This window comes from Vicia villosa, linkage group LG3, assembly GCF_029867415.1.
Source record: "Vicia villosa cultivar HV-30 ecotype Madison, WI linkage group LG3, Vvil1.0, whole genome shotgun sequence".
Classification (NCBI taxonomy): domain Eukaryota; kingdom Viridiplantae; phylum Streptophyta; class Magnoliopsida; order Fabales; family Fabaceae; genus Vicia; species Vicia villosa.
In genome coordinates, this window is record NC_081182.1 from 161,985,742 (window position 1) to 162,011,079 (window position 25,338).

The window sequence follows — 25,338 nt, forward strand, 5'->3', positions numbered from 1 at the left end:
ATCTGGTTGTTTCACGTGTTTGTTAGTTTTGCAGATTTAGTGTATGCGTAGCAAAGTTTCTAGCGATCAACTTCTTTTTGATCCCGAGATCGAAAGGACACAGCTAGGAGATTGAACAGCAAGACACGAAAAAGAGCAAGCATAGCTAAAGCAAGAGATAACGCAACTGCGACGTCGTCACAACCTTTAGAAACAATTGACGAGTCGTCTGACGGACTTTACTTTCACGAACTATTTGAAGAAGAGGAAGAAGCCATCATACAACCCACTGTTGTAAACATGGCCGCCACAGCTCCTTGTGCAAATAGTCCTCGTCTCAATCCTCAATTCGCAAGAACTGCCGCCAACGGGCGGACATCTGAATTGAAGACCGGTATTCTACAGCTCATCTATGCAAGTCCTTTCGCTGGATTGGACCATGAAGATCCATACACTCATCTGACTCGATTCTATGAGCTAGCAGGTACTACAGGTGTAGCCCAAGCGGAGGAAGAAACTTTATTCAAAAGGTTGTTCCCACATTCTTTGCTATCAAAGGCAAAAGATTGGTATCTAGATCAACCTGAAACAGTTATGACTGATTGGAATACTCTGGAAGAAAAATTCTTGGAACGGTTTTACTCTCAAAACCGATTCTTTGATGCTAAAACAACAATTGCGGTATTCTCTCAAGGTAGTAATGAATCACTAAATGAAGCTTGGGAAAGATTTAAAGTTATGCTGAGAAAGTGTAAGGGGCGCGGATTTGCGGAAGTCGATCAAATTCATATGTTCCGTAACGGTCTTACACCTACTAATAAGACACTTTTGGACGCCACAGCTGGTGGCTCGTTAATGTCCAAGACAACTACTGAAGCGATTCAGATAATCGGGAGAATGGCTTTGAATGACCGACAAAGTAATCATGACCGTACTGTCAGAGATAAGAAACCGGGGTTGTTGGAGCTAACTATTAGTGATGCTCTAATTGCTCAGAACAAACTACTAATTTCACAAATGGAGCTTCTGACACAACAAAGGTCCAAACTTCCACAACAAATCAAAGAGCTTAATGGTGTTTCAAATTCACGCCAAGTTGCCAAGTGTGAGTTATGCAAGGGAGATCATCAAACCGGATTTTTTCCACCATTCTTCGCAGAAGAGGTGAACTATATGAACAACAACCAAGGATCGAGGCAAAATCAACATCCAAATCCTCCGCCGTATCAACAGAATTATCCTCCACGAAATAGCAACCAAGGGTATCAACAAAGACCTAACAATCAAGGGTATCAAAACCAAACTTTCCAACCTTACACTCAGCCACCGCCGCAACAACAAGGAGGACAATCTAAGTTGGAAGAGACCATGAATCAATTCATGCAAATGTCAATGACAAGCCAGAAAAGTCAGGAAGCCGCAATCAAAAATCTGGAAACTCAAGTCGGGCAACTGGCTAAACAAATTGCAGCTAATCAGTCAAATGCGACATTCTCAGCCAACACTCAAGAGAATCCTAAAGAGCATTGCAAAGCAGTTGTTACCAGAACTGGTCAGAAAGGTGGTAAGGAGGAAGTTGAAATCAATGATACCGAGAAGGAGGATAATAATCGTGTTGCGGAAGATGAGGAGAATGAAGTCATAGTGAGCGATATGAATAAAGAGGCTGAAAAAAATAAAAGGTCGCGGCGCGCGAATACACAGTCGCGGCGCGCCAACGACAAAACAGCCAGCAGTGTGATCCCCAGTCAACATCTCCCATATCCACATGCACCATCAAAAAAGGATCATGCTAGGCAGTATGCAAGGTTTATGGAAATTTTTAAGCAATTGCAAATCAACATTCCATTCTCCGAAGCCATTGACCAAATGCCAAAGTATGCAAAGTTTATGAAGGATATTTTAACAAAGAAGAAGAGACCAGAAGAAGAAGAAGTGGTTGTACTTGATGCTCAGTGCAGTGCTATAGTCTCCCGTCTCCCTAAAAAAGCAAGAGATCTGGGACGAGTCACACTACCAGTCAGGATTGGTAACCAGCATATTGGGAATGGATTGATAGATTTAGGGTCAAGCATCAATCTAATTCCTCTATCAATAGTGAAGAGATTGGGAAATATTGAGATGAAGTCAACCAAAATGACCTTGCAATTAGCAGATAAGTCCACCACTCTTCCTTATGGAGTCGCACAAGACATGTTAGTAAAGGTAGACAAATTCTTGTTTCCGGTAGACTTTGTTGTGATTGATATGGAAGAAGATAAAGAGTCACCTATCATTCTTGGAAGACCATTCATGAAAACAGCCCGGGTGATGATAGATATTGATGATGGTATCATGAAACTAAGAGTCCAAGACAAAGAGGTATGCTTTAATCTCTTCGAAGCCATGAAACAACCTAAGGATAAAAGTGACTGCTTCCATCTAGATGTCACCGAAGAGATAGCAATAGAGGTAGCCAGTGAGATACATCTCTCTAATCCGTTAGAAAGATCCCTTGTTGATTCGTTTAATGTGCTGACTCAAGAGGAAGAACAGGAAATTGAAGGATTTGTGAAAGATCTAGAAAAGGGAGGAAGCATGAATGATAAGGATGGGAAAGTGGAAACATTAGACCCACCAAAAGAAGGGAAGGAAACCAAGATGGAACTAAAGCTACTCCCAACTCATCTGAAATATGTTTTTTTTAGATAAGGAGGGTAAGAAACCAGTAGTTATTAGTTCAAAGTTGACTACACAGGAAGAAGAAAGATTACTTCAAGTCCTACAAAAGAACAAAGCTGCAATCGGATGGGTCTTGGCCGATTTTAAAGGTATAAGTCCAATATATTGTATGCACAAAATCATGTTGGAAGAAGAATTCAAACCGGTAGCTCAACCGCAAATAAGATTAAATCCACAATGAAAGAGGTAGTAAGAAAAGAGGTGGTCAAACACTTGGATGCAGGAATGATTTACCCAATTTCAGACAGCGCATGGGTGAGTCCAGTACAGGTAGTGCCGAAGAAAGGGGGGATGACCGTCATCAGTAATGAGAAGAATGAACTAATACCAACAAGAACTGTCACTGGGTGGAGAATGTGCATCAATTATCGGAGACTCAATAAAGCCACGAGAAAAGATCACTTCCCTCTACCTTTCATGGATCAAATGCTTGAAAGACTATCCGGACAAAACTATTACTGTTTCCTAGATGGATACTCCGGATACAATCAGATTGTGGTCAACCCAGAAGACCATGAGAAGACAGCTTTTACATGCCCTTTTGGAAATTTTGCATACAGAAGAATGCCATTTGGATTATGTAATGCCCCGGCTACCTTTCAACGGTGTATGCAAGCAATCTTCTCCGACCTGATCGAAAAAGGTATTGAAGTATTCATGGATGATTTTTCGGTTTTTGGAAAATCCTTTGATATCTGTCTGGCTAATCTAGATGAGGCTCTAGGAAGATGTATTGAGACCAACCTAATTCTGAATTGGGAGAAATGCCATTTCATGGTAACTGAAGGTATTGTACTAGGACACAAAGTGTCTTCAAGAGGGCTTGAAGTGGACAAAACCAAGGTGGAAGTAATCTCAAAACTCCCACCCCCTGTAAACATAAAAAGGGTAAGAAGCTTTTTAGGGCATGCGGGATTCTATCGAAGATTCGTAAAGGATTTCTCGAAGATTGCCAAACCATTGAGTAACTTACTCAACAAAGGTACGTATTTTACTTTCGATGAATCCTGTGTCCAAGCTTTTAATGAATTAAAAGAAAGGCTTGTAACCGCACCTATGATCGTAGCACCTGATTGGAAAAAACAAAGGCTCGTTCGATGGGTTCTTCTCTTACAAGAATTCGATTTAGAAATCCGGGATAAAAAAGGTTCAGAAAATGTGGTAGCAGATCATTTATCCCGCCTGGTCAATGTAAATGTCACTCACCGAGAAGCAGAAATAAATGATGAATTTCCAGATGAACAACTTTTTCAAATTCAATTGAGACCGTGGTTCGCCGATCTTGCAAATCATAAAGCAACCGGTATGGTACCAGAGGACTTTGATTGGCACCAGAATAAATAGTTGTTATCCGATGCTAAATACTATGTGTGGGACGACCCATACTTGTTCAAGATAGGTAAGGATGGCATACTAAGAAGGTGTATCACTGAAGAGGAAGCCCAACAAATCCTCTGGCATTGTCACAATTCTCCAAGTGGCGGGCATTTTAATGGATGGAGAACCGCAACAAAAGTTCTCCAATCCGGCTTTTTCTGGCCAACTATTTTCAAAGACGCTCATCACCATGCGATAAATTGTGATAAATGCCAAAGAGTTGGAGGGATAAGCAAAAGAGATGAGATGCCACTTCAAACCCTGATCGAAGTTGAAGTCTTTGATTGTTGGGGCATTGATTTTATGGGACCTTTTCTCCCCTCATTTACTAATGAATATATTTTAGTTGCTGTGGATTATGTTTCCAAGTGGGTTGAAGCTATCGCTACCCCAAAAGCGGATGCCAAAACGGTATTGAAATTTTTAAACCGTAATATCTTCACCCGGTTTGGCATGCCTTGAGTGATTATCAGTGATGGTGGATCCCATTTTGTTATCGAACAGGTTGCGAAAGTGTTGGAAAAGTGCGGCATCAAGCATAAGATTGCCTCACCTTATCACCCTCAGACCAACGGGCAGGCAGAAATCTCTAAAAGAGCAATAAAGAATATTCTAGAGAAGACAGTCTCGGTATCCAGGAAAGATTGGTCCGCACGGATTGATGATTTTCTTTGGGCATACAGGACCGCATACAAAGCACCCACTGGTGCCTCACCTTTCCAAATGGTTTATGGTAAGGCATGTCATTTACCTGTAGAAATAGAGCACAAAGCTTTGTGGGCTCTACGTTTCTTTAATAGAGATGACAGCCTAGCATTCAAGAAAAGGAAAGAACAACTCCACGAGCTAGAAGAGTTCAGGTACTTGGCATATGAGTCCAACAAAATGTACAAGGAAAATATGAAAAGATACCATGACAAGAAACTCAAAAAGAAGGAATTTAAGGTCGGAGATCTTGTGCTTCTGTTCAATTCCAGGCTAAGACTTTTCCCAGGTAAACTAAAATCTAAATGGTCAGGACCATTCATGGTCAACGAAGTCAAACCATATGGAGCTATTGTCATTGAAGATAGCAAAACCAAAGAGAGTTGGACGGTCAATGGAGAAAGATTGAAAGTTTACCTTGGAGGAGAATTTGATCGGGAAGTATGCATTCTCGAACTTCTGAATACTTAAGGAAGCTGATCGTCGAGCTCAGACGACGTTAAACAAAGCGCTTGTTGGGAGGCAACCCAATGCGGTAAGTTTTTTTTATTATTTATTCCTTTCTTATTTTAGTATCATCTGACCAGTGTGAGTGAATAAGTACAACAGCTGCATAAAACGCAACACCGGGCCTCGCAGCCCAATCTCGCGCCGCGACACGTAGGCAGAAGATTTCGCGCATCGCGGTTGTTCCTAGCGCGCCGCGGTTGTGCGAAAGCAGATTTTTCCTCCGATCTCTTGTTTACTGCAGGTTAGCCGGAGCCCAACCCTTTTTCCTTCTGGGGGGTGGCAAGCGCTCGGCCAAATAAGTTTCAAGAACAACCAGAGGAGGATAGTGAGCTGTTATGTTTATGATAACTGACATGATGATATTTGTTATAGTCTGCTTTTATTTAAGTTGTCCCCAATTTAGAATGAGTACTACCACAACAAATTGAAAATCTCAAGCAAAGTACCAACAATGGAGCAACATGCGTAAAAGTGGTAGTGAGTGAATTTTTTCAAAAAAATTTAAGTTTTCACTTTCTTTTTCAATAAAAGTGACAAGGCAGGTATGAATTTTTGAACTCAAACTCTTAGTATGTGCATGAAACGTAGGTTGTTAGTAAATACTGGCAGAAGTTCTTTATGGTACATGATTGTTGTTGGATCAGCTTAGCCTTAACCATTATGAGGAAAGCTTTCCATTGTTTACTATATGCAGGAGACCATCGATTATTTTGACTTGTTTGTTTTATGCTAAACCGTTTGTCGCATCGTTTGTGGAAATCTGTGGAAGTGATTTAGGCACTTGTTTGAATCTGAGAGTTTCATTGAGCCGATTCCATCTTAAAACTTATTTTCTTCTGTGAGAGTGTGATCCTTTGCTAACCATTCTTTGAGGGGTTAATGAACTTTTTGGTCCCTCTAAATATTGCAGATTTCGTTTTTAGTCCCTCGAAAATTTTCTTTTAAGAAATCGTCCCTTCAAAAATTTTCGTCTAAACTATTGGTCCCTAACGTCAAATTTGCTAGAAATTAGCTACGACTTTAGCCACCGATTAGCTACGAAATTTGACGTTAGGGACCAATAGTTCGGAAAAAAAATTTTGAAGGGACGATTTCTTAAAGGAAAATTTTGGAGGGACTAAAAACAAAATCTGCAATATTTAAAGGGACGAAAAAGTTCATTAACCCTTCTTTGAGCCTGAGGTCAAGATAAAGTTCATAATATGCACCAAGGAAACTCCTGGTGAGTTTTGATCTCAATAAAAAGTTTTGTTTTGGACCATCAACCATAAACTTTGGTAATGTGTTTTCTCTTTGACCTTCATAGAAAGTAGGGGAGCATTAATAAAATCTAGATATAGGTTGATCTCTAAGTTGGGGAGAGTCATAATTAAAAGAAGAGTAAGTATAGGCGGTGATTTGCAAAGAACGAAAGAAATTCGTAGCGTGAAAAAAAAGATGAAACAAAAGAAGAACAACGTTTGAAAGTAAACAGTTGTTGGAAAAAAAAAGAGAGAAACATCGAGCTACGAGTGAAAAAGAGGAATGTATGAGAAAGTTAAAGGTATAAAGAAAAAGGAAGGAGTTATGATTCGGATGCTTCCCTAGAATAGGAACAACCCTTGATTATCTTCTTTTCTTTGAATCTAAACCACATTACAACCCTGGAAAGACCTTCTGATTCTCAGATTCCACAGGACTTGATGCTAACAATATGGTGAACGTATGATATGGATTTTTGTTGATTTAATTGTTTGGATGAGTGTTTAACCCCTCTTTTATTCATCATACTTTCTGATGAGAGTGATTAGTGCTGATTCAACTGTGGTTGTGTAGTGTTTTGAACTTCTGGAGGTAATTTCCTTTCAAAATCTGTTTCATGTGTATGTTCTGAGTTTGCAGGGAGAGGAAGAGTATCTGACTTGGTTACTGAATTGAACCACTTGAAAATTTTTTGGAAAACTTGTTGCATGATTGTTGGTGTGTTTTATTGTATTCATTGAGGTAAGTAATTTTGTTTAGGGACAAACAAAACTCTAAGTTGGGGAGAGTTTATTAGGAGTCAATTAGTAGTGTTTTCATTTGTCAAATTAACTACCTTTTGAGCTGAAAGTGAACATAACTTGTGCTTTTTAAGGATTTTATGGTTAGAATTGAACTTTAGAGGTTCGATGCTAATTGTGGAACAACTTGCATCACTTTGGGTGTTGTTTGTGCAGATATTGAAGTTTAGAAGTAAAGGCGAAGAAACACGCAGGTGTAGAGCTTCTAGAAAGGAAGAATCACAAAGAAGGAAGGTGAAACAAAGGCCGAGCCGCGCCAATAAGGAGCGAGACGCGCCATCCCTTCTGACTTGGGTTCGCGCCGCGCCAATACGTGTCGAGGCGCGATGGTCGCATTACAAGGATAAATTGTTATAAATAGAAGCCCTAATCCTCATAAGAGAGAGATCCTTTGTGAACGAATTTTAGAAAGTAATCCTATTCCAGAGCAGAAAACAACTTCCGACGGAGAATTCAACATCAATTGAAGACATTCCCTTGATGAAGATGAATCCTTCCATGAAATCTTGTGTGTTCTTCATGGCTATGGAGAACTAAACCCCATTGTGTTGAGTTTAAGGTAGTAGTTAACCTATCAAGATGCAATTACTTTGATTAATTCCTGTGAACAATTGTTTAAGCTTTATTATCAATGAAAAACCTTGCTTTCATTTTATATCATTGTTGAACTATCAATCGAGAGATAGGGTTTATACTTTTGCCCTAGGTTTTTACATTGACTTGTTGATTAATAATCAGAGATGAGATTTTGAAGAAGTTTTCATAAATCATCGTGGTTAATTCCCTTTATCTTTATAGTTATTCTGAGAGATCGAATATCATACTGGTAGAGGTGGTTCTAGATTGATCATTAGACATAATATCAGTTTTGAGGATGAATGATGATAATAACTTAGATAATGTTCACTTGTGGATTAATTGATTATTGCATGTGAATAGGTTGATGAACCCTAGAACTCAACATATTCATTCACCATTGTTATTCGTTTTAAGCTTTTTATCATTCAATTATTATTCTGTTATATGCAATTCAAGAACAAACAATCAAAACCAATACTTTTCACTAACTCATTATAATTCGACTATAGAACGGCAACAATATTACTCAGTCTCTGTGGATATGATATATTAGAAAATATTTACCCAAAATACTTTCAACAACAGGCATCTTTCGGTCAGGTCTGATTGTTATTGGTCCTTTCCTTCAAAAGTTCTGTCGTAACGGGCATCCTTCGGTCAGGTTTGATTGTTATTGGTTTTTCATTCAAAGTCCTGTAGTAACAAGCATCTTTCGGCCAGCTCTGATTGTTATTTGTCCTTTCCTTCAAAAGTCCTGTAGTAACAGGCATCTTTCGGTTAGGTCTGATTGTTATTGGTCCTTTCCTCCAAAAGTCCTGTAGTAACAGGCTTCGGTTAGGTCCAATTGTTATTGGTCCTTTCCTTCAAAGTTCGGTCGTTATCGGCAAAGGTCCAGTAGTTGAATGACGTTTCTTGTTTATGTCAAGCGTTTAATAGCATCCCTTGATTGGAATCATTCGTAACTGGTTTCCTCTTTCATAATCACAATCGCAAATATTGCCTCAGAGTTGTTACTCCAGAGCGCACATTTTTGGGTTCTTTGGTATTCAATCTACTTACACCTCAAATGTCCAGAACTCATGTCGTTCGTACATTCAGGTCCAAGAAGATTGAATAAGGGCGCTGTTGCACCCCAAAATTTGCCCATCTGTTTATTCCTAAATGGCTTTCTCATCACATTCATATACATGTTTCATTTAGGTCATATTTCAAACACATGCATTCATATCATTGTTATTGCTCAAAATTAACAAGGAAAGAGGTTTCTATTGAAAGAGATTCTTGATCAAAAGAAGAACATCTGAGGTTTCATCTGATTGCTATATCTTCATTTGGTCCTCCCAAGAATCAGTATTTCCCAATTGTCAAGTTCAAAGCTTTGAGTGAAAGATACAAGCTACAAGTTCACTTGGTCTCCTAAAGTAGGGTTTTAACCAAAGTCAACGCAATTGACTTTCGGTCAACATTTTTAATCAAGAGCTGATTTTATAGTGTGTGGCATGAGGTCCATGTGGAGGTACTCGGTGAATTCTATTGATTGATGCATGATTAAAATTGAATTTGAAGTTGATTAATCTGGAAAATTCATCTGGAGTTGAAAAAGTCAAACAGTTGACTTTTGGATGTTTTGGTCAAAAATCAGGTCAATGTCCACATGTTGACTTTTGGTGGAAAATTGTTTCAGAAAATATTATTGGAAACAATTAAAATCAAAGTTTAATCAAAATTGCCATTTTGGGAAAAGGTAGTTAAAGTGTGAAGCTGCCAAAAAGGAAAGTTCTATACTTAGAACTTTTTTAAAGAAAGTTTGAAGATGGCTCAGCAGCTGGCTTGAGGGCTATCTTTTACATGGATAAAACCTTTGTTTCAAAAGAAGGCCAAGAGCAAAGTTGCTCACCTCGTGGCATATCATAATGCTGAAGTTGGACATTTTGTCACCTGGACCCTGTATCAAAAGATATTTGAAGGGAAAGATCTTGGATCGTTGTTGCAAAGTTCTGTACTTAGAGGAAATTTTCAAGGGCTCCAAACTGAATTAATGCATGACTTTGATGGATATTTGTGTACTGATTCAAGCTTTAATCTAAGACAAGCTCAACACAAAAAATGTCCTATGATATTCTATCTTTCCATTGATTGCAAGAGATTTGCATTTGAATGAGAATATACCAAGATATGGGTGGTTAAAGTTGTTGACATGAAGTTGTCAACATACGAAGAACTTAGGAAAAATCTCTAAGTAGAAAGTGAGTAAATTCAGGGGTGAATGTTGTGATGATGCAAACATTGAGTCCAAATGTTCTCAACTGCAATCTTGTCCTCCTCCGCCTTCTCCTTATCATGACACCAGTTTTGAATGGAATGAAAAACTAAAGAGGAAGTTATGTGTGTACAAGGGTGACATCATGAACATAAAACACAAAGTGCATGCAATGGTCATTGGTTGCTATGAAAGTTTCTGTGCGAATAAATTTGCAGCATGGTTGTACATGTCATCCAATTACTCTAATTAGTAGAATACCATCTTATATTCACGAAAGTAATAAAAAGAGCTTACTAAAAGCATGCAAACTTGTTGATTAAGGGTTGGAAGAATATGCTACACTACTTGGCAGCACACCATAACTCTAAGGCACTCACACCATAAATATCAAACCTCATCCTCTCATTACAGGAAGACTCTCATTTTTTCATTTTTTTTCGTTTCTTCACTCCTCTCCTCTCACTCATCTTCTTCCCTGATCTCTCTCAACAACCATAACAAACTCTTTCAACCACTACCAACAACCATAACAAACTCTTTCCACCACCACCAACAACCATAACAAACTCCTTCAACCACCACAACAACCTTCAATAACCTTCATGCTATGGTTCAAAGCGTCATCATCCTTCTTGATTCATAGCTCCACAATCCATCTTTCCAAATGTCAAATTCTTGAAGTGAGCTACGTTTTCATCAAGTTCTAAGGAGCTCCTTGAGTTTATTTCTCAAGGATCAGATTTCATCAAGGTCTATCGTATCGTATACATCGGACTGTGGAGCTTTTTCTTGAAAGTTTTAGCAAGAACACCTCAAGTAAGTCTCCATGATCCTTCTTAGCATGATTAGAGAATGATAATGGTTGTATGTTGCATAGATCTTGCATGATTTTGATTCTTGAAAGTTTTATTTTCATTCTCCATGAAGTAATGATTGTTTGGAAGGATGAATCACGTTTTTGAATGCTACAAGTGATGTGAACGCATTGTTGTGCTTAGAGTAAGCTTTGGTGATGTTTGTTCAAGTTAGGGTTCATAAGATATGGTTCGGATTGTGTATTAGAAGAAGAATCAGAGAAAACCGAGGCCGGATTTGGACTCAGCTCGGAAAACTGAGTTGAGTGGTGGTCGTATCTCTCATTTCTGGGCGTGATGATGGTGGCTCCGACGGAGGGAGATCGGAGAAGACGACCGGAACAGTGGGTTCCGACGTCTGTTATATTTTGATGGCTTTTTCCGTTCTGCATAGGTGGCGTGTTCATATTGGTTGCATTTCCCAGAATTTTGCTAGTTTTGTTTTATTCAATTAATTAGAGAGATGAGATGCCGGTTTGTGATTGGCCAGTTGCGTTTTTGTCTTATCCCAACTTAAATGAATCATGTCCTATTGATGCTTGTGTGTGTCACGTTGTCATATTAAAAACCATGTGATAAATAAATGTACATGCTGATTAAAAATTGGAATAAAAAGCAATAAAATGAAATAATAAAATGGTAATAAGAATTTGGTGTTGGGCCACGATTGAATGGGCTTGGTACACATTATTTTGAATCATACTCCCTCGTTACTAATGCTATCACATGTTTGAATGGTTGAGCCTTAGTGCCTTTTCTGTTTCCACCCCCTAATGTCAGGCCCATGCGCCATATAATTAAGTTTCACCCCCTGCATACTATATTTCTTTTTAAATGTTTCTTTTCTAATTTTGGTTTGTTAAATGCAATTTCCATGTAATAAAAAACAAATAAAAATAGTTTTTTTTATTCTTTTGCTTGTTAATTCAATTTTTGCTTCATAAAAAATGAAAAAAATATTTCTCATCCAATTAGAATTTTAGGAATGAATTTTTGCTTTTTTAGAATTTTAATTGTTGAATTTCTTTGAACTTTGATTGGTTCATGATAATAAAAAATACTTAGTTTTTTAGATTAATTCATAAAAAATAGTTCTAAGCTTGATAAAAATACCAAAATGCTTGTGAATATTTTTCTTGTAGGTTTAGAATTTTATTCTTTTATTTTTGTGAATATTTTCAATATTTTGTGAAATGCCTAAAATACCCCTAGTTGTTAAAGTTGACTTTAGTCAACTTAAATGACTTTTTCCCATTCTTTTTCACTTAGTTAATTCCCCTCAGATTTTAGTTTAGTTCTTAATTAGGATTTAGACTTTTAGATAACAATTAGGCTAGACTTAATTAGGTTAGTCTCCCTTTCTCATTCCTTTTTCTTTTTCAACCTTAAAAAAACCTAATAAATACCGACGAAGATCATACTACTATTTTTCATAGTGGGAAAGAAATGAATTGAGCGTAGGCCCTGGTGTATTTCTTTTCTACTTAGTGGGAAAGAAATGATTGAGGTGTAGGCCTCGGTGTATTTCTTAACTGCTACTTAGAGAAATGATTGAGGTGTAGGCCTTGGTGTATTTCTCTAAATACTTAAATTTTTTGATATGATCGAAGTCACAAATAAATTCCCCTTTAAAAAACACCCAACAAAAGTACTCAAAATACCTAATAAATGGTCAAATTCAAACAAAGTAAGGAAGTGATGCGAAGCCTTGTAGTGGGTTTTGATTCATCATGGAATTACACTAAAAGACAGAAACCAATGTTCATTCTGCTGCTAAGAACAAGTTAAGTCCTTTCCAAACTTAGGCGTATAAGTCTCCAAAGGTCGAGCATCGTGGATTGTGACCTTAACCTCTGTTCACCTAAAAAACACAAAACAAATGGAAAATATTGAGCCGAACTACGGTAGCTCTGATTCCTGGTAAGGGATACGTAGGCATTGGGTCGCGGGGCCTAAGCGAGCACAATTGTAAATAATTCCTTCTTTTCCCTGTGTTTATTTTACATGCATTCGCATTTAGGTTTTAGACATTAGACACCCTTTAGATAGAAACAAACATAGGTGGATACCATCGAGTAAGATGGGCGTGAGGGATGCTAACACCTTCCCCTTGCGTAACCGACTCCCGTACCCTGTTCTCTGGTCGAAAGACCTTGTTCTTATTCGAGTTAGGTTTTCTGATATTCATTTTCCTTGTTGGGATAAATATATTAGTGGCGACTCTGGATCATTTTTCGCGGTAGCGATAGGGACGAAATGCTTTGTCCATGGGAAAAGTTTGAGGATACATGGATTGAGGTTCCAAGCTGGTGAGGTACGAACTCGAGGAACATCTTCAAGGCTGGCAAAAGAGAATTCGTAAAAACCCTTGCCAAGGGAAGTGATGCCCCATTTTCAAAAGAGAGCTCCACAGAGATTGAAGTTTGGTCTTTAGTTGTTGAACTGTAATGGATGTGGAACCTTTTGGCCAAAGGATTCTTCCATGTAAATTGTGCTTACATGATTCGAGACCCAAGATGTATTCGTCTTCTGGTATCATAATCGAAAGTCTATCCCCTTTGACACAAGGGGTGGAAAGTTGGCTGGTGGGAATAACATAGACATTGGATATAGCTTCCACAAAAAATATTTTGGTCTTTGTCTGATTCGTATTTGAACAATGAACGGATGTGGTAGGGATAGCGACGGTGATAAATTCAGGGAAGAGGTCTTGAAAATTCATGGCGCCTGCAAGTTCTTGTAAATTAGGTTAGAAAATGGGGAGAAATCTAGAGAGGGCGGACAGTCTCTCTCTATCATTTTTAATACTTAATCGGTCAACTAGTACATAACAATTCATCTCTTATCAAAATCACATAAATTTTTTTAAAAAAAACTATTTAAACAATATTTTTTATGAAAGATTATTTAGAATAGTTTCAAATATAAGTAATTTTTAAATTTTGATATAAAAAATTATTATAATAAAAGGATAAAACATTTAAAATAATATTTCATGAAAAACAATTTAAATTAATTTTTTATTAGAAATTTAAAAAAATCAAATTTTCTTTGTATTTAAATATTTTTACTGGATTCATTGAAAAGGATATTGATTTGTAAAGATATACGTATTTTTATATCGTGAAGTATTGGTGCATTTAAAAAAGAAGCAAACGATGGAAAATAGTAGGATTCCTTCTAGCTTCCGTCCAACCAAACATTACGTTAAGGAAAAAGTATACGTGAGGCCCAAGTTGATGACACGCATCCTGTAATAAAAACATACCCAAACAGAAAAAGGTAATAATAAAAGAGAGAGAGAAAAGTGAGTGAGGGCTAGCTGCTCTATTGCAAATCCCAAATTATTTGGACAAAGTCTTGCCCTTTGACACCACACTCAGACCAGCCGCCACACTCCTGATCCTTTTATGCTTCCACAAATCTACCGAAGATGCAGGTACCTTTCTTAATTCCTTCATGTTCATCTCTATTTCACAATCTACATTGCTTCTATCTTGTTTTATTATTTTATACTCCCTAACTTTTGTTTTGCACTTAGACAAGGGTTTTCAATTTTTAATCCAACTTCCAAAGACCAACCAAATCATAATACATCGACAATTTATGCTTTTCTCTGTAGCTTTCCAGATGAGATGCGATTGTGCCTCAAGTTTCTTATTTATTTTCAACAAGTTTGTTTTAGGTCATTACTGTTTCAAATACTACGATTTATGTCAAAACATATTTTGGCTTCAACATGTTTCAGACAATTCTGTATCATTGCTTCTGGTTGCTACAATGTTTGTATGTCTCCTATTGCATTTCATTTTTTTTTTTTAATTTTCTAAGCAGAATATGTTACGATCAAAGCCGATAAATACCCTTTCTAGCACGGCTAGGAGCTTCTTCCTTGGCGGTGGTACAAGATGTAATGCACCCGATGCCAATTCATGCACATGCCATGAGGACGAAACATGTCTCTCAATAAGACAACAGAGAAAGAATGAAGGTTTACTTGCTCAGAATCCAACTCCATCTCAACTCCAAGGAATCCCGGCAAGTGGAACAGGTTCTCACAAGGTTCAGGGTGCTGGCAATATGCAACAAGTCACCTCTACTTCACGCCCATCAAGTAAATCAGACTCTGTAAAATATGCTTGTGTGGCGGAGGATATTCAAAATCATGTTACACACTCAGCGCCTATTGATAGTGATCAGTTTTATCGGGCTGGTATTGCAGCTGTCAATTTCATTTCTGATATAGTTCATAGTAAGCTTCCTTTATCAGATGGGATGGGGATACTAAGCTACTCTAAAAATTGTATGGTTGAACCCATTCGCAACATCAAATCTTCCAATGTGAAACAAATTAGAAAGGAAGACTTTACCAGTGTTCATCCCAAACCACCTGTTTCTACTCAATCTGGGCCATCTAACAATACAAGTAGTTATCATGTTTCAAAGGGGAAAGATGATAAGTCAAAGGTATGTAAAGACTTTAAGCATGTTGTTTCTTCAGTAACGGAGAAGTCAGAGGTAGCCCCCAATATTCCTTTCAATAATCATGACAGCAGACCCTTACCACCACAGAGGACGAGGACATATTCAAATCGATTTGTCACAAAATTTGGTTCCAACAGGCCAACTTCAAACTCACAGATGTTGGGTTCTTTCAACGAAAGCTTCAATAAACACCCCAGGGATCTGAAAACATCAGTAAGAAATGCTTCGACAAAAACCCATTATACAAAGACAGGCCGCCGCAGTGTGGAAGTCGTTAAAGATATACTGCAACAGTTAAGGTGGGGTCCTGCTACAGAGGAGGCTCTTTATAACCTGAATTTTTCGATAGATGCGTATCAAGGTAACCAAGTCCTAAAGCAACTTGAAGACCATTCAGTTGCTCTAAATTTCTTTTACTGGTTAAAGCAACAACCTGATTTCCGGCATGATGGGCATACTTACACCACCATGGTTGGTATTCTGGGGCGTGCAAGAGAGTTTGGTGCAATAAACACATTGCTAGAACAGATGGTCAAGGATGGATGTCAGCCTAATGTTGTAACATATAATCGCCTAATTCATAGTTATGGCCGTGCAAACTACCTAAAGGAAGCACTGAATGTTTTCAAACAAATGCAGGAAAAGCGGTGTGAGCCTGATCGTGTCACTTACTGCACACTTATTGATATCCATGCAAAAGCTGGATTTCTCGATGTGGCGATGTCCATGTATGAAAGAATGCAACAAGTTGGCCTTTCTCCCGACACGTTTACTTACAGTGTAATGATTAACTGTTTGGGAAAATCTGGTAATTTAGCTGCTGCTGACAGACTATTTTGTGAAATGGTTGATCAGGGTTGTGTTCCTAATATTGTCACCTACAATATTATGATTGCTTTGCAAGCAAAGGCAAGGAATTATGAGACAGCGTTGAAACTATATCGTGACATGCAGAATGCAGGATTTAAACCTGACAAAGTTACCTATAGCATTGTAATGGAGGTTCTTGGTCACTGTGGGTATCTTGAGGAAGCAGAAGCAGTCTTTGTTGAGATGAAGCAGAGGAATTGGGTTCCAGACGAACCTGTTTATGGTCTTCTGGTAGACCTATGGGGAAAGGCTGGTAATGTTGAGAAGGCTTGGGAATGGTACGGAGCAATGCTCAGAGCTGGCCTGCTTCCGAATGTACCGACTTGCAATTCACTTCTCAGTGCATTTCTTAGGGTGCATCGATTGGCAGATGCATATAATCTTCTCCAAAGCATGGTAGCTCTCGGCCTAAGGCCTTCTTTGCAGACATATACTTTGCTACTCAGCTGTTGTACAGATGCACAATCACAGTATGATATGGGATTTTGTTGTGAGTTGATGAAAGTCAGTGGCCATCCTGCTCATGCATTTTTACAGTCAATGCCGGCAGCAGGGCCTGATGGTCAAAATGTGAGGGATCATGCAAGCAAATTCTTGGACTTGATGCATTCAGAGGATAGAGAGGGAAAACGAGGGCTTGTAGATGCAGTGGTGGATTTTCTTCACAAATCCGGGCTCAAAGAAGAGGCCGGTTCGGTTTGGGAGGTGGCTGCCAAAAGAAATGTATATCCAGATGCCGTGAAGGAGAAAAGCTGTTGTTACTGGCTCATTAATCTTCATGTCATGTCAGATGGAACAGCCGTAACTGCATTGTCTAGGACACTAGCTTGGTTTCGCAAACAGATGCTGGTATCCGGGGTTAGCCCTAGCCGGATAGATATCGTGACTGGATGGGGCCGAAGAAGCAGGGTCACAGGTTCTTCTCTTGTTAGACAGTCAGTGCATGAACTGTTGCATCTATTCAGCTTTCCTTTTTTCACTGAAAATGGAAATTCAGGTTGTTTTGTAGGCTGTGGGGAGCCTCTTAGTCAATGGTTGCTCCACCCTTATGTGGAACGAATGCATTTACTCTAGTTGCTTGTTATAGAATCGTTACATTTATACCTTTTACTATTTATAAGCTATTGTACTGCTAAGTTAATGTATTTCTAGAATGGCAATCTATATTTATTCATGTTCATGTTTTTACCGCCCTTTTCACGTGTCTAAATAAAATGTAGTATGTATTAGGTTTAAATTATCACTTTTTCTGTGTCTGTCTTGTATGGAGTTGGATACTAAGTTGGTTTTGGTGTCAAAATAAACATGTTTTTAAAGAGAAATATATGGTTTTTGTTTCTTATACAACTAGTAACAAACCCGTGCATTTGCACGGGTTCTGGTACGGGACGCGAATTTGTTTTAAATATATATTTTTTAATAGAAAAATGTCTGATATCCGTAAAAAAAATAATAATTGAATGTATAGAAAAAATCTGGTATCCGTGAAAAAATAATAATTGAATGTATAGAAAAATGTCTGGTACGCGTACATAAATACTAAAAAATTTAGTAATATAAATAATTATAAAAACTTCAACATTTATTCCGTGTTTGGATTGATACATTAATTTTAATATATTTAGTTTAGGATATTATAATTTTATATTCTTATTATTTATTACAAATTTGAAATATATTTTTATTTATTAATTATGTAGAATTGTATATGATTTTTCTCATATGATTGATTTTTTTGTTAAGTTAAGAGTCTTTGTTAAGAAAATTTGTATTAACTATTTTAATTTTGAAAAAATTATCAAATTCAACAGTCATATATAAATATTTAACATTTTTACTTTCATATATTTACAATCATATCTAGAACAAAAATTATTAGCATTATGAAGACTATTCTATTTATTAAAAAATTATCAATAATTGTATTAATTTTAATTTTAGAAATACTATCAATTTGAAATAACTATTATTGAATGATGAATGATGTATTTCTCACTATCATAAATAAATACTATAAAATAAAATAAAATAAAATAAAAGAGATTTGTATATAAAATAAAAATAGAGAACATAATAATAGTTCTCTATTAAGTATCATTTGATTTTGTAATGTATTTAAATATGTAAAATTGCTTTCATTAAATGCATAAAAATTTATGTTGTGCACCTGTACAATGATATTGATAAGAAATATAGATACAAAATAATTATCATAATATATTATACTCCTATTTGTTATCAACATTATGACAATAGTATTATTTCTCTTTACGTGTATTGATTTATCAATGTGACATAAAAATATTTAAATTAAATAGTATGATTTTTCCCGCATATTTTTAATTTACAATTAAGTTTGTTTTCATTATTAATCAATTCTATCTCAATGGCTTAATTTTCCTGTTTCATATAATTTATATATTAAGAAAAAATAATAAAAAAATTATTTTAGTTATAAAGAGAAAGTTTATTTTAATCATTTTAAATTATTATTAATTTACATTTAAAATAATATTTAATTTTTAAAAGTTAACATAATTGTATTTATTACACCTATTGAATTTTATAACAGAAAAATATAATTTAATATTATTTTTAATTTAAGATACAATATTTTTAATAACATAATAATATTGAGAGGTATTAGACTTTTATAACTATAATTCAAAATAAAATTAAAATGTTATAGTATTATATTTTAATCAAAATATAGTATTGGAAAAAGAGAATATATCTTTCTTGGGAACCCGAGAGGGTTGGTCTAGTGGTGGAGCTTGGGCCTTAAGGGCGTGCTTCCCTTAAGGTCCTGAGTTCGAAGGAGCCCGGGGGCAACTTTCGGAGGCTACGTGGGGGAGCTTAAAAAACTCCTCTCGGGTGGATTAGTCGGCACGGAAGGAAGGATACCACTCTATTAAAATATATATATATATATATATATATATATATATATATATATATATATATATATATATATATATATATATATATATATATATATATATATATATATATATATCTTTCTTGGGGAGAGAATGAAAAGAAGATCTTGAAAATAAAGTGATCTACTTAATATAAATCCAAGGTTGTTATGATGACAACCTTGGACACAATCCTTACCCTAATTCTTACATGTCATCATATTATAATCCTAATGCTTATGTGGCATCATACTAAAATTTAGAATTTTTTATCATTCTTATTTTAATTCTTCACACCAACTCCAATTCAATACTCTTTAGCTAAAATGAAATAAAATATTGTAAAAGTGTTCATCTAATGATAATAATAATATTTATTATTTAATATTTTGTAACTCACAATTATATTCCAATTATAAATTATAAAAATATTAGATAAAAAATTTATATATATAAATATTAGATAAAAAAATTATATATATATATATATATATATATATATATATATATATATATATATATAAGAATAATTTTATTATAAGAATTTAACATTTTAAAAAATATATATAATTCTTGAATATTTATATCTTTAGCTAAACTGAAATAAAATATTGTAAAAGTATTCATCGATAATAATAATATTTATTATTTAATATTTTATAACTCTCAAATATATTTCAATTATAAATTATAAAAATATTAGATAAAAAATTTATATATATATATATATATATATATATATATATATATATATATATATATATATATATATATAAGAATAATTTTATTATAAGAATTTAACATTTTAAAAAGAACATATATAATTCTTGAATATATATTTTTATAGAATTTTGATTTCAATAATTAAATATTTCGAAAAATACGAGAAATCTCAACAAATAAGTATATAATATATATATATATATATATATATATATATATATATATATATATATATATATATATATATATATATATATATATATATTAGATATATATATATATATATATATATATATATATATATATATATATATATATTAGATATATTTTTAATATTGATTATCAATTGAGAGATTTATTCAATAATTATAATTAAGAAAAATATATCTAATATATATATTTGAACTCAATAATTAAATATTTGGACAAAGATTAAAAAAATTTCTATATTCTATAATCTAGGTTTAAATAATAAGTATATAATATTTTTAAAAATAATATAATTAATTTTAGAATATATTTTATATAAAATATTGTCAAGGTATTAATTATTTCTGCAAAGGATGAAAAATTTATATAAAAAAATCTCACATAGAACAAAAGAATTGACACAATGAATTAAATTTAATTTACATTAAAAAACAATTGACTAAATTAAAAAGGGTTAAAGTTGATTGAAATAGAAATATTGAAACAATCATAATGGTCATAATTGTCATAAACTATATTTTTTAGCGTACATTTGTAAATTTAATTCTCAACTTTTCAATTCAATGTTAAATAAAAAAAAAACGTTGGGTGATTTATATTAAAAAGGGTTAAAGTTGATTGAAACATAAATATTGAAACAATCATAATGATCATAAACTATCATTTTGTAACGTACATCTATCATTTTAATTCTCAACTTTTCAATTCAATCTTAAATAAAAATAAAAAACAGTTGGGTGAATTTTATATATATAATATATATATATATATATATATATATATATATATATATATATATATATATATATATATATATATATATATATATATATATATATATATATATATATATATATATATATATATATATATATATATATACATTATAAACAATCCATTCATTACAAACTTTTTTGTGATTTCATTGGGAGCTTTGTTTTCTTCCAATACAATAGTGAGTCTATTTTATGATATTTTTATATATATTTTATAATGTATATTACAGGTACTAATTATACATATTTTGTAGGAGTACAGATGGATTGATGGTTCAATTCATATCAAGTATATGGAAAAAATATATATTATATTTTGACAAAACTAAAATATTAGACATAAAGACAAGATCAAGAAGAATACTTAAGCAGGAGGTAGCAGCTACTATGAATTTAAGCAGGAGGTAGCAGTTATTATGAATTTGAAAATAGAGTAAGAATTTTAAATATCATAAACTTTTGTTTAGAGTAAGAATTTCAAACTTTTGTAATTTTATTGTAAGCTATGTTTAGAGTAAGAGTTTTAAATATGGTAGAGTGAAAATTATTTCTCAAACTTTTGTAATTTTATCGTAAACTATTTTAATGATATTTTAATATATTTTATAATGAGCATTATATGTATTGATTATACGTATTTTGAATAAATGCATATGGAATAATGGTTCAATTTATATTTGTATATGGAAAAAGTATAATATTTAGATTGAAATAAAATACTATAATAAATTGGAGATAGCATCTACCATGAATTTGGAAATACATAAAAGTTTATGACTTTTAGCAAGTTATTTGTGTGTAATTTTAAATATAAATTTTTTAATGGTTCTGCTTGATAGAATAGTGATAATTATTTATGATAATATTTTTGTGTACAAATATATATATTTTATTACACTGACTTTTGAAACTTTTTGCTATTCTTTTTTTATTTGTAAAAATTATATCATATTACTTTACTACTCTCTCATTCACTCATGTTATATAAATTATTTAAATTGTTTGTTATATAAATTTAAGTTTTAGACCAAAATAAAAACGTAAGTTTTTGATATTTTAAGGATAATAATTGACATTTATAAACCTTAAAATAAATATTAAATCATTATTATTAATGATTTAATTATCTAAAAATATAATTATATTTTACTACACAAACTTTTGAATATATTTTTTCCTATTATTATTTTTACTTATCAAAATCTTTTCATATTACTTTACTAATCTCTTATTTGCAATTGTTATTAATTAATAATAATATTTAACAATTAGAATTGTTTGTTATAGATGCTCCATGATTTAGATTTATTTGTTTTCTTTTATTTTTGTTATTATTTTTATTTTTTATTTTGTTAATTTAGTGCCATAAGACTTTCCACTATTGTAATTTTTTGTGTTAGTTAAGATTGAATTTTTAATAAAAAATATAATATATATTTTGTTTATAAGATGTGATTGAGTTTATTATTAATTTAAATTTAATTAATGTTGATATGGGTATAAATCAATTTAATAAATAAAAATTATATTATGAAAATAAATTCATAGTATTAAAGTTGTTTATATTATATTATTTTAAAAATTTTAGTTTATTTTTTAAGTTGATTGTACTGAAGGGAATTATATTAGTATTTATCTATTTTTGTTTAATATTATGGACTAAATAGATATTGTATGAGATTTAAATGTCTGCTAAGTGAAACATAGGTGATATAAGAAAAAAGATATTTTTTATAATGTCCAATATTACTATAATAAATTTATGACAATGAACATATTTATATTTATATTATGATATACTATATTTAATATTTTTATTCACTTTTTCAATTGATTGCATTGAACATGATTATAATAATGACAACATATTAAAATATAAAATAAAAAGTATGGCTCAATCACATTGACGTCATCTTCATCTCTGTCTCTAAGAATCTCAATGAGCCCTTGATCCATCATCTCTTGTAAATCTCTTCTCACAATATAACATCCTCGAGGATTGACTGAACAAATCCTACAAGAAGCATGATTATGCTCATAATGACCATACTCACACAGAGTGGCATGCATCTCTACCAATGATCCTCTGATGTGCTCCACATGATAAACCTTATACTTCCCAGGGCATCCATTCACCATGTTCACAGTAGACGCTTCATGAGTTGGCAATGGATTATTCTGCACATTAGGACCAATATCACGGAAGGAAAGCATACCAGAACGGACCAATCTATGAACTTCATTCTTTAGAGGCCAGCAATTCTCTAAGTCATGCCCAGGAGCATTCTGATGAAAAGCACAAGTGGCATCAGCTTTATACCACCAAGGGAGTTTCTCTGGAATAGGAGGCGGTGACCTCTGGCGGGATACAATTCTATGTATGTCATGGGGATAGGATTAAAATTAACTCGAGGATACGGATTCCGTCTCGCTGGTTGTTTATTAACAGGAGCTACAGACACTGAATTAACTACGGGAGTCACTGATGCCACTTGTTGAGGTTGATTTCTGGAGCGACTATTCCTTCCATGAGAAACAGCATTAGCATCTGATTCCTTCTTCTTATGGAAAGAAGAACCATACTTCCTCGCACCACCAGACAGATTGTCATTCTGAACCAGACGACCTTCTTACACAGCTTCTTCCAGTCTAACACCCGTACCTACCATTTCAGTGAAGTCTACAGGAGCACTTGCGATCATCTTCTCATAGTAAAATGGACCGAGAGTCTTCAAGAAAATCTGAGTCATCTCTTTCTCTTCCATCGGAGGAATCACTTGGGTGGCTACCTCACACCATCTCTGAGCATATTCCTTAAAGGATTCCTTTTCTTTCTGCATCATTGCTCGCAGCTGATCTCGATCAGGAGCCATGTCCATATTATACTTGTATTGCTTCACAAATGCCTCACCTAAATCATTAAAAGTGCGAATATGGGTACTATCAAGGCCCATAACCACTTAGAAGCAGCTCCAGTCAAGCTGTCTTGGAAATAATGGATCAACAGACGTTGATCATCAGTGTGAGTGGACATCTTCCTTACATACATCACCAGATGTGCCTGATGTAACACCCCTTACTAACCCCGCGGAAATTTAAACAAGTATTCAGAGTACATGAAAATAAGGGTGCCACAATTCATAATAAATAAACATCATTCAGTCATGTCATGCATTCACTGGGGTAATCATCATTAATTAAAATGTTTCATGTTGACACAGCAGAAATTAAATCAAACGGACTAAGTTCAACATCTTTAAAACTTATCCTTCAAAACATCAAAACATAATTAGAGTTATCAAACATAAACTCTAAACATCGCGTCCTCAGTGTTACAACTATCAGAGCATGACACCTGACGCTAACTAAATAACTGACTCATGAGCTAATCCTCACCGAGTCGAACAGCCGCTATCCTCAATCTAAAAATGACAACATGTAAGGGTGAGTCTCATCATAATTAACAAATGTTATAAGGTTATAAAGCAATAACACATTACAGTTGCATCGTTCACCCAATTGTTTCATAACAAACATTCAAAACAAGTCTCACCATCACAAACACATAACCAACACACCATCAACATTTACAACACTGGAATACATCCAATCATGTTATAAAATTATGCATATGTATGAACCGACGCAATGCATGTGGTACCAGCATCATCCAATGGGAATAACCCATGACCGATCCAACATCATCAAGATATGGCCCTGCCAGCACAAATTCCACACAATTGGAATCATGCCCTTCACTGATCCAACACATCGTCATGGATACAGCATCATCAATGAATATGAATGAATGCAACATATACAACATACTTATATCATCATCATCATCATCATCATCATCATCATCATCATCATCATCATCATCATCATGTATGTTCATATATATTAGCATCATTCAATTACAATTCAATCATCATCATTCTCATTAAAGAACATACACGTATTTCGCATAAATCATCATCATCAATATGAAATAGCATACATGTATCCCCATCATTCTAAAACAAATCAATCATCATCATATAGATTATTTTATAAGGCTCGTTTAGCTCGAAACGACACGTCAAACGGATCAACGGTTAAAAAGTTATGCATCTTTGAACTTTTAAAATATCCCAAACACTAACAGCACGCGGCGCCATCTCAGTTCGCGGGGCGAACTGAGCGTCTAAAAAATCCTTGGCTCTCTGCCAAGCTGTTCGCGGCGCAAATCTATGCACGCGGCGCGAAACGAGAAAAAGTTACGCCTTCGCGGCGCCAACACTGGTACGCGGCGCGACCTTGCGTATCACAACTTCCTGGCATTCT

The 25,338-nt window shown here is 34.3% G+C and overlaps 2 protein-coding genes across 2 annotated transcripts; both read left to right on the forward strand.

Moving 5' to 3' along the window:
- The first annotated feature begins 279 nt into the window (after positions 1–279).
- On the forward strand, positions 280–2,670 carry LOC131659282 (uncharacterized). Its single transcript, XM_058928494.1, has 3 exons — positions 280–1,084; positions 1,451–2,174; positions 2,325–2,670. The coding sequence occupies exons 1-3, from the start codon at positions 280–282 to the stop codon at positions 2,668–2,670; spliced, it is 1,875 nt and encodes a 624-aa protein (XP_058784477.1).
- An 11,640-nt stretch (positions 2,671–14,310) lies between these two features.
- LOC131662550 (pentatricopeptide repeat-containing protein At1g74750-like) lies at positions 14,311–17,579 on the forward strand. Its single transcript, XM_058932367.1, has 2 exons — positions 14,311–14,469; positions 14,865–17,579. Exons 1-2 carry the CDS (start codon positions 14,464–14,466, stop codon positions 17,457–17,459), a joined length of 2,601 nt encoding a protein of 866 aa, XP_058788350.1. The 5' UTR covers positions 14,311–14,463; the 3' UTR covers positions 17,460–17,579.
- The last annotated feature ends 7,759 nt before the right edge of the window (positions 17,580–25,338 follow it).

Bases quoted from the DNA above. Each gene is read 5' to 3' on its own strand.
- LOC131659282 (XM_058928494.1), top strand. From the start codon at position 280: ATGGCCGCCACAGCTCCTTGTGCAAATAGTCCTCGTCTCAATCCTCAA. The intron at 1,085-1,450 runs GTGAGTTATGCA...AACAAATTGCAG, and splicing joins TTCACGCCAAGTTGCCAAGT to CTAATCAGTCAAATGCGACA. The intron at 2,175-2,324 runs GTTAGTAAAGGT...CATGAAACTAAG, and splicing joins TATGGAGTCGCACAAGACAT to AGTCCAAGACAAAGAGGTAT.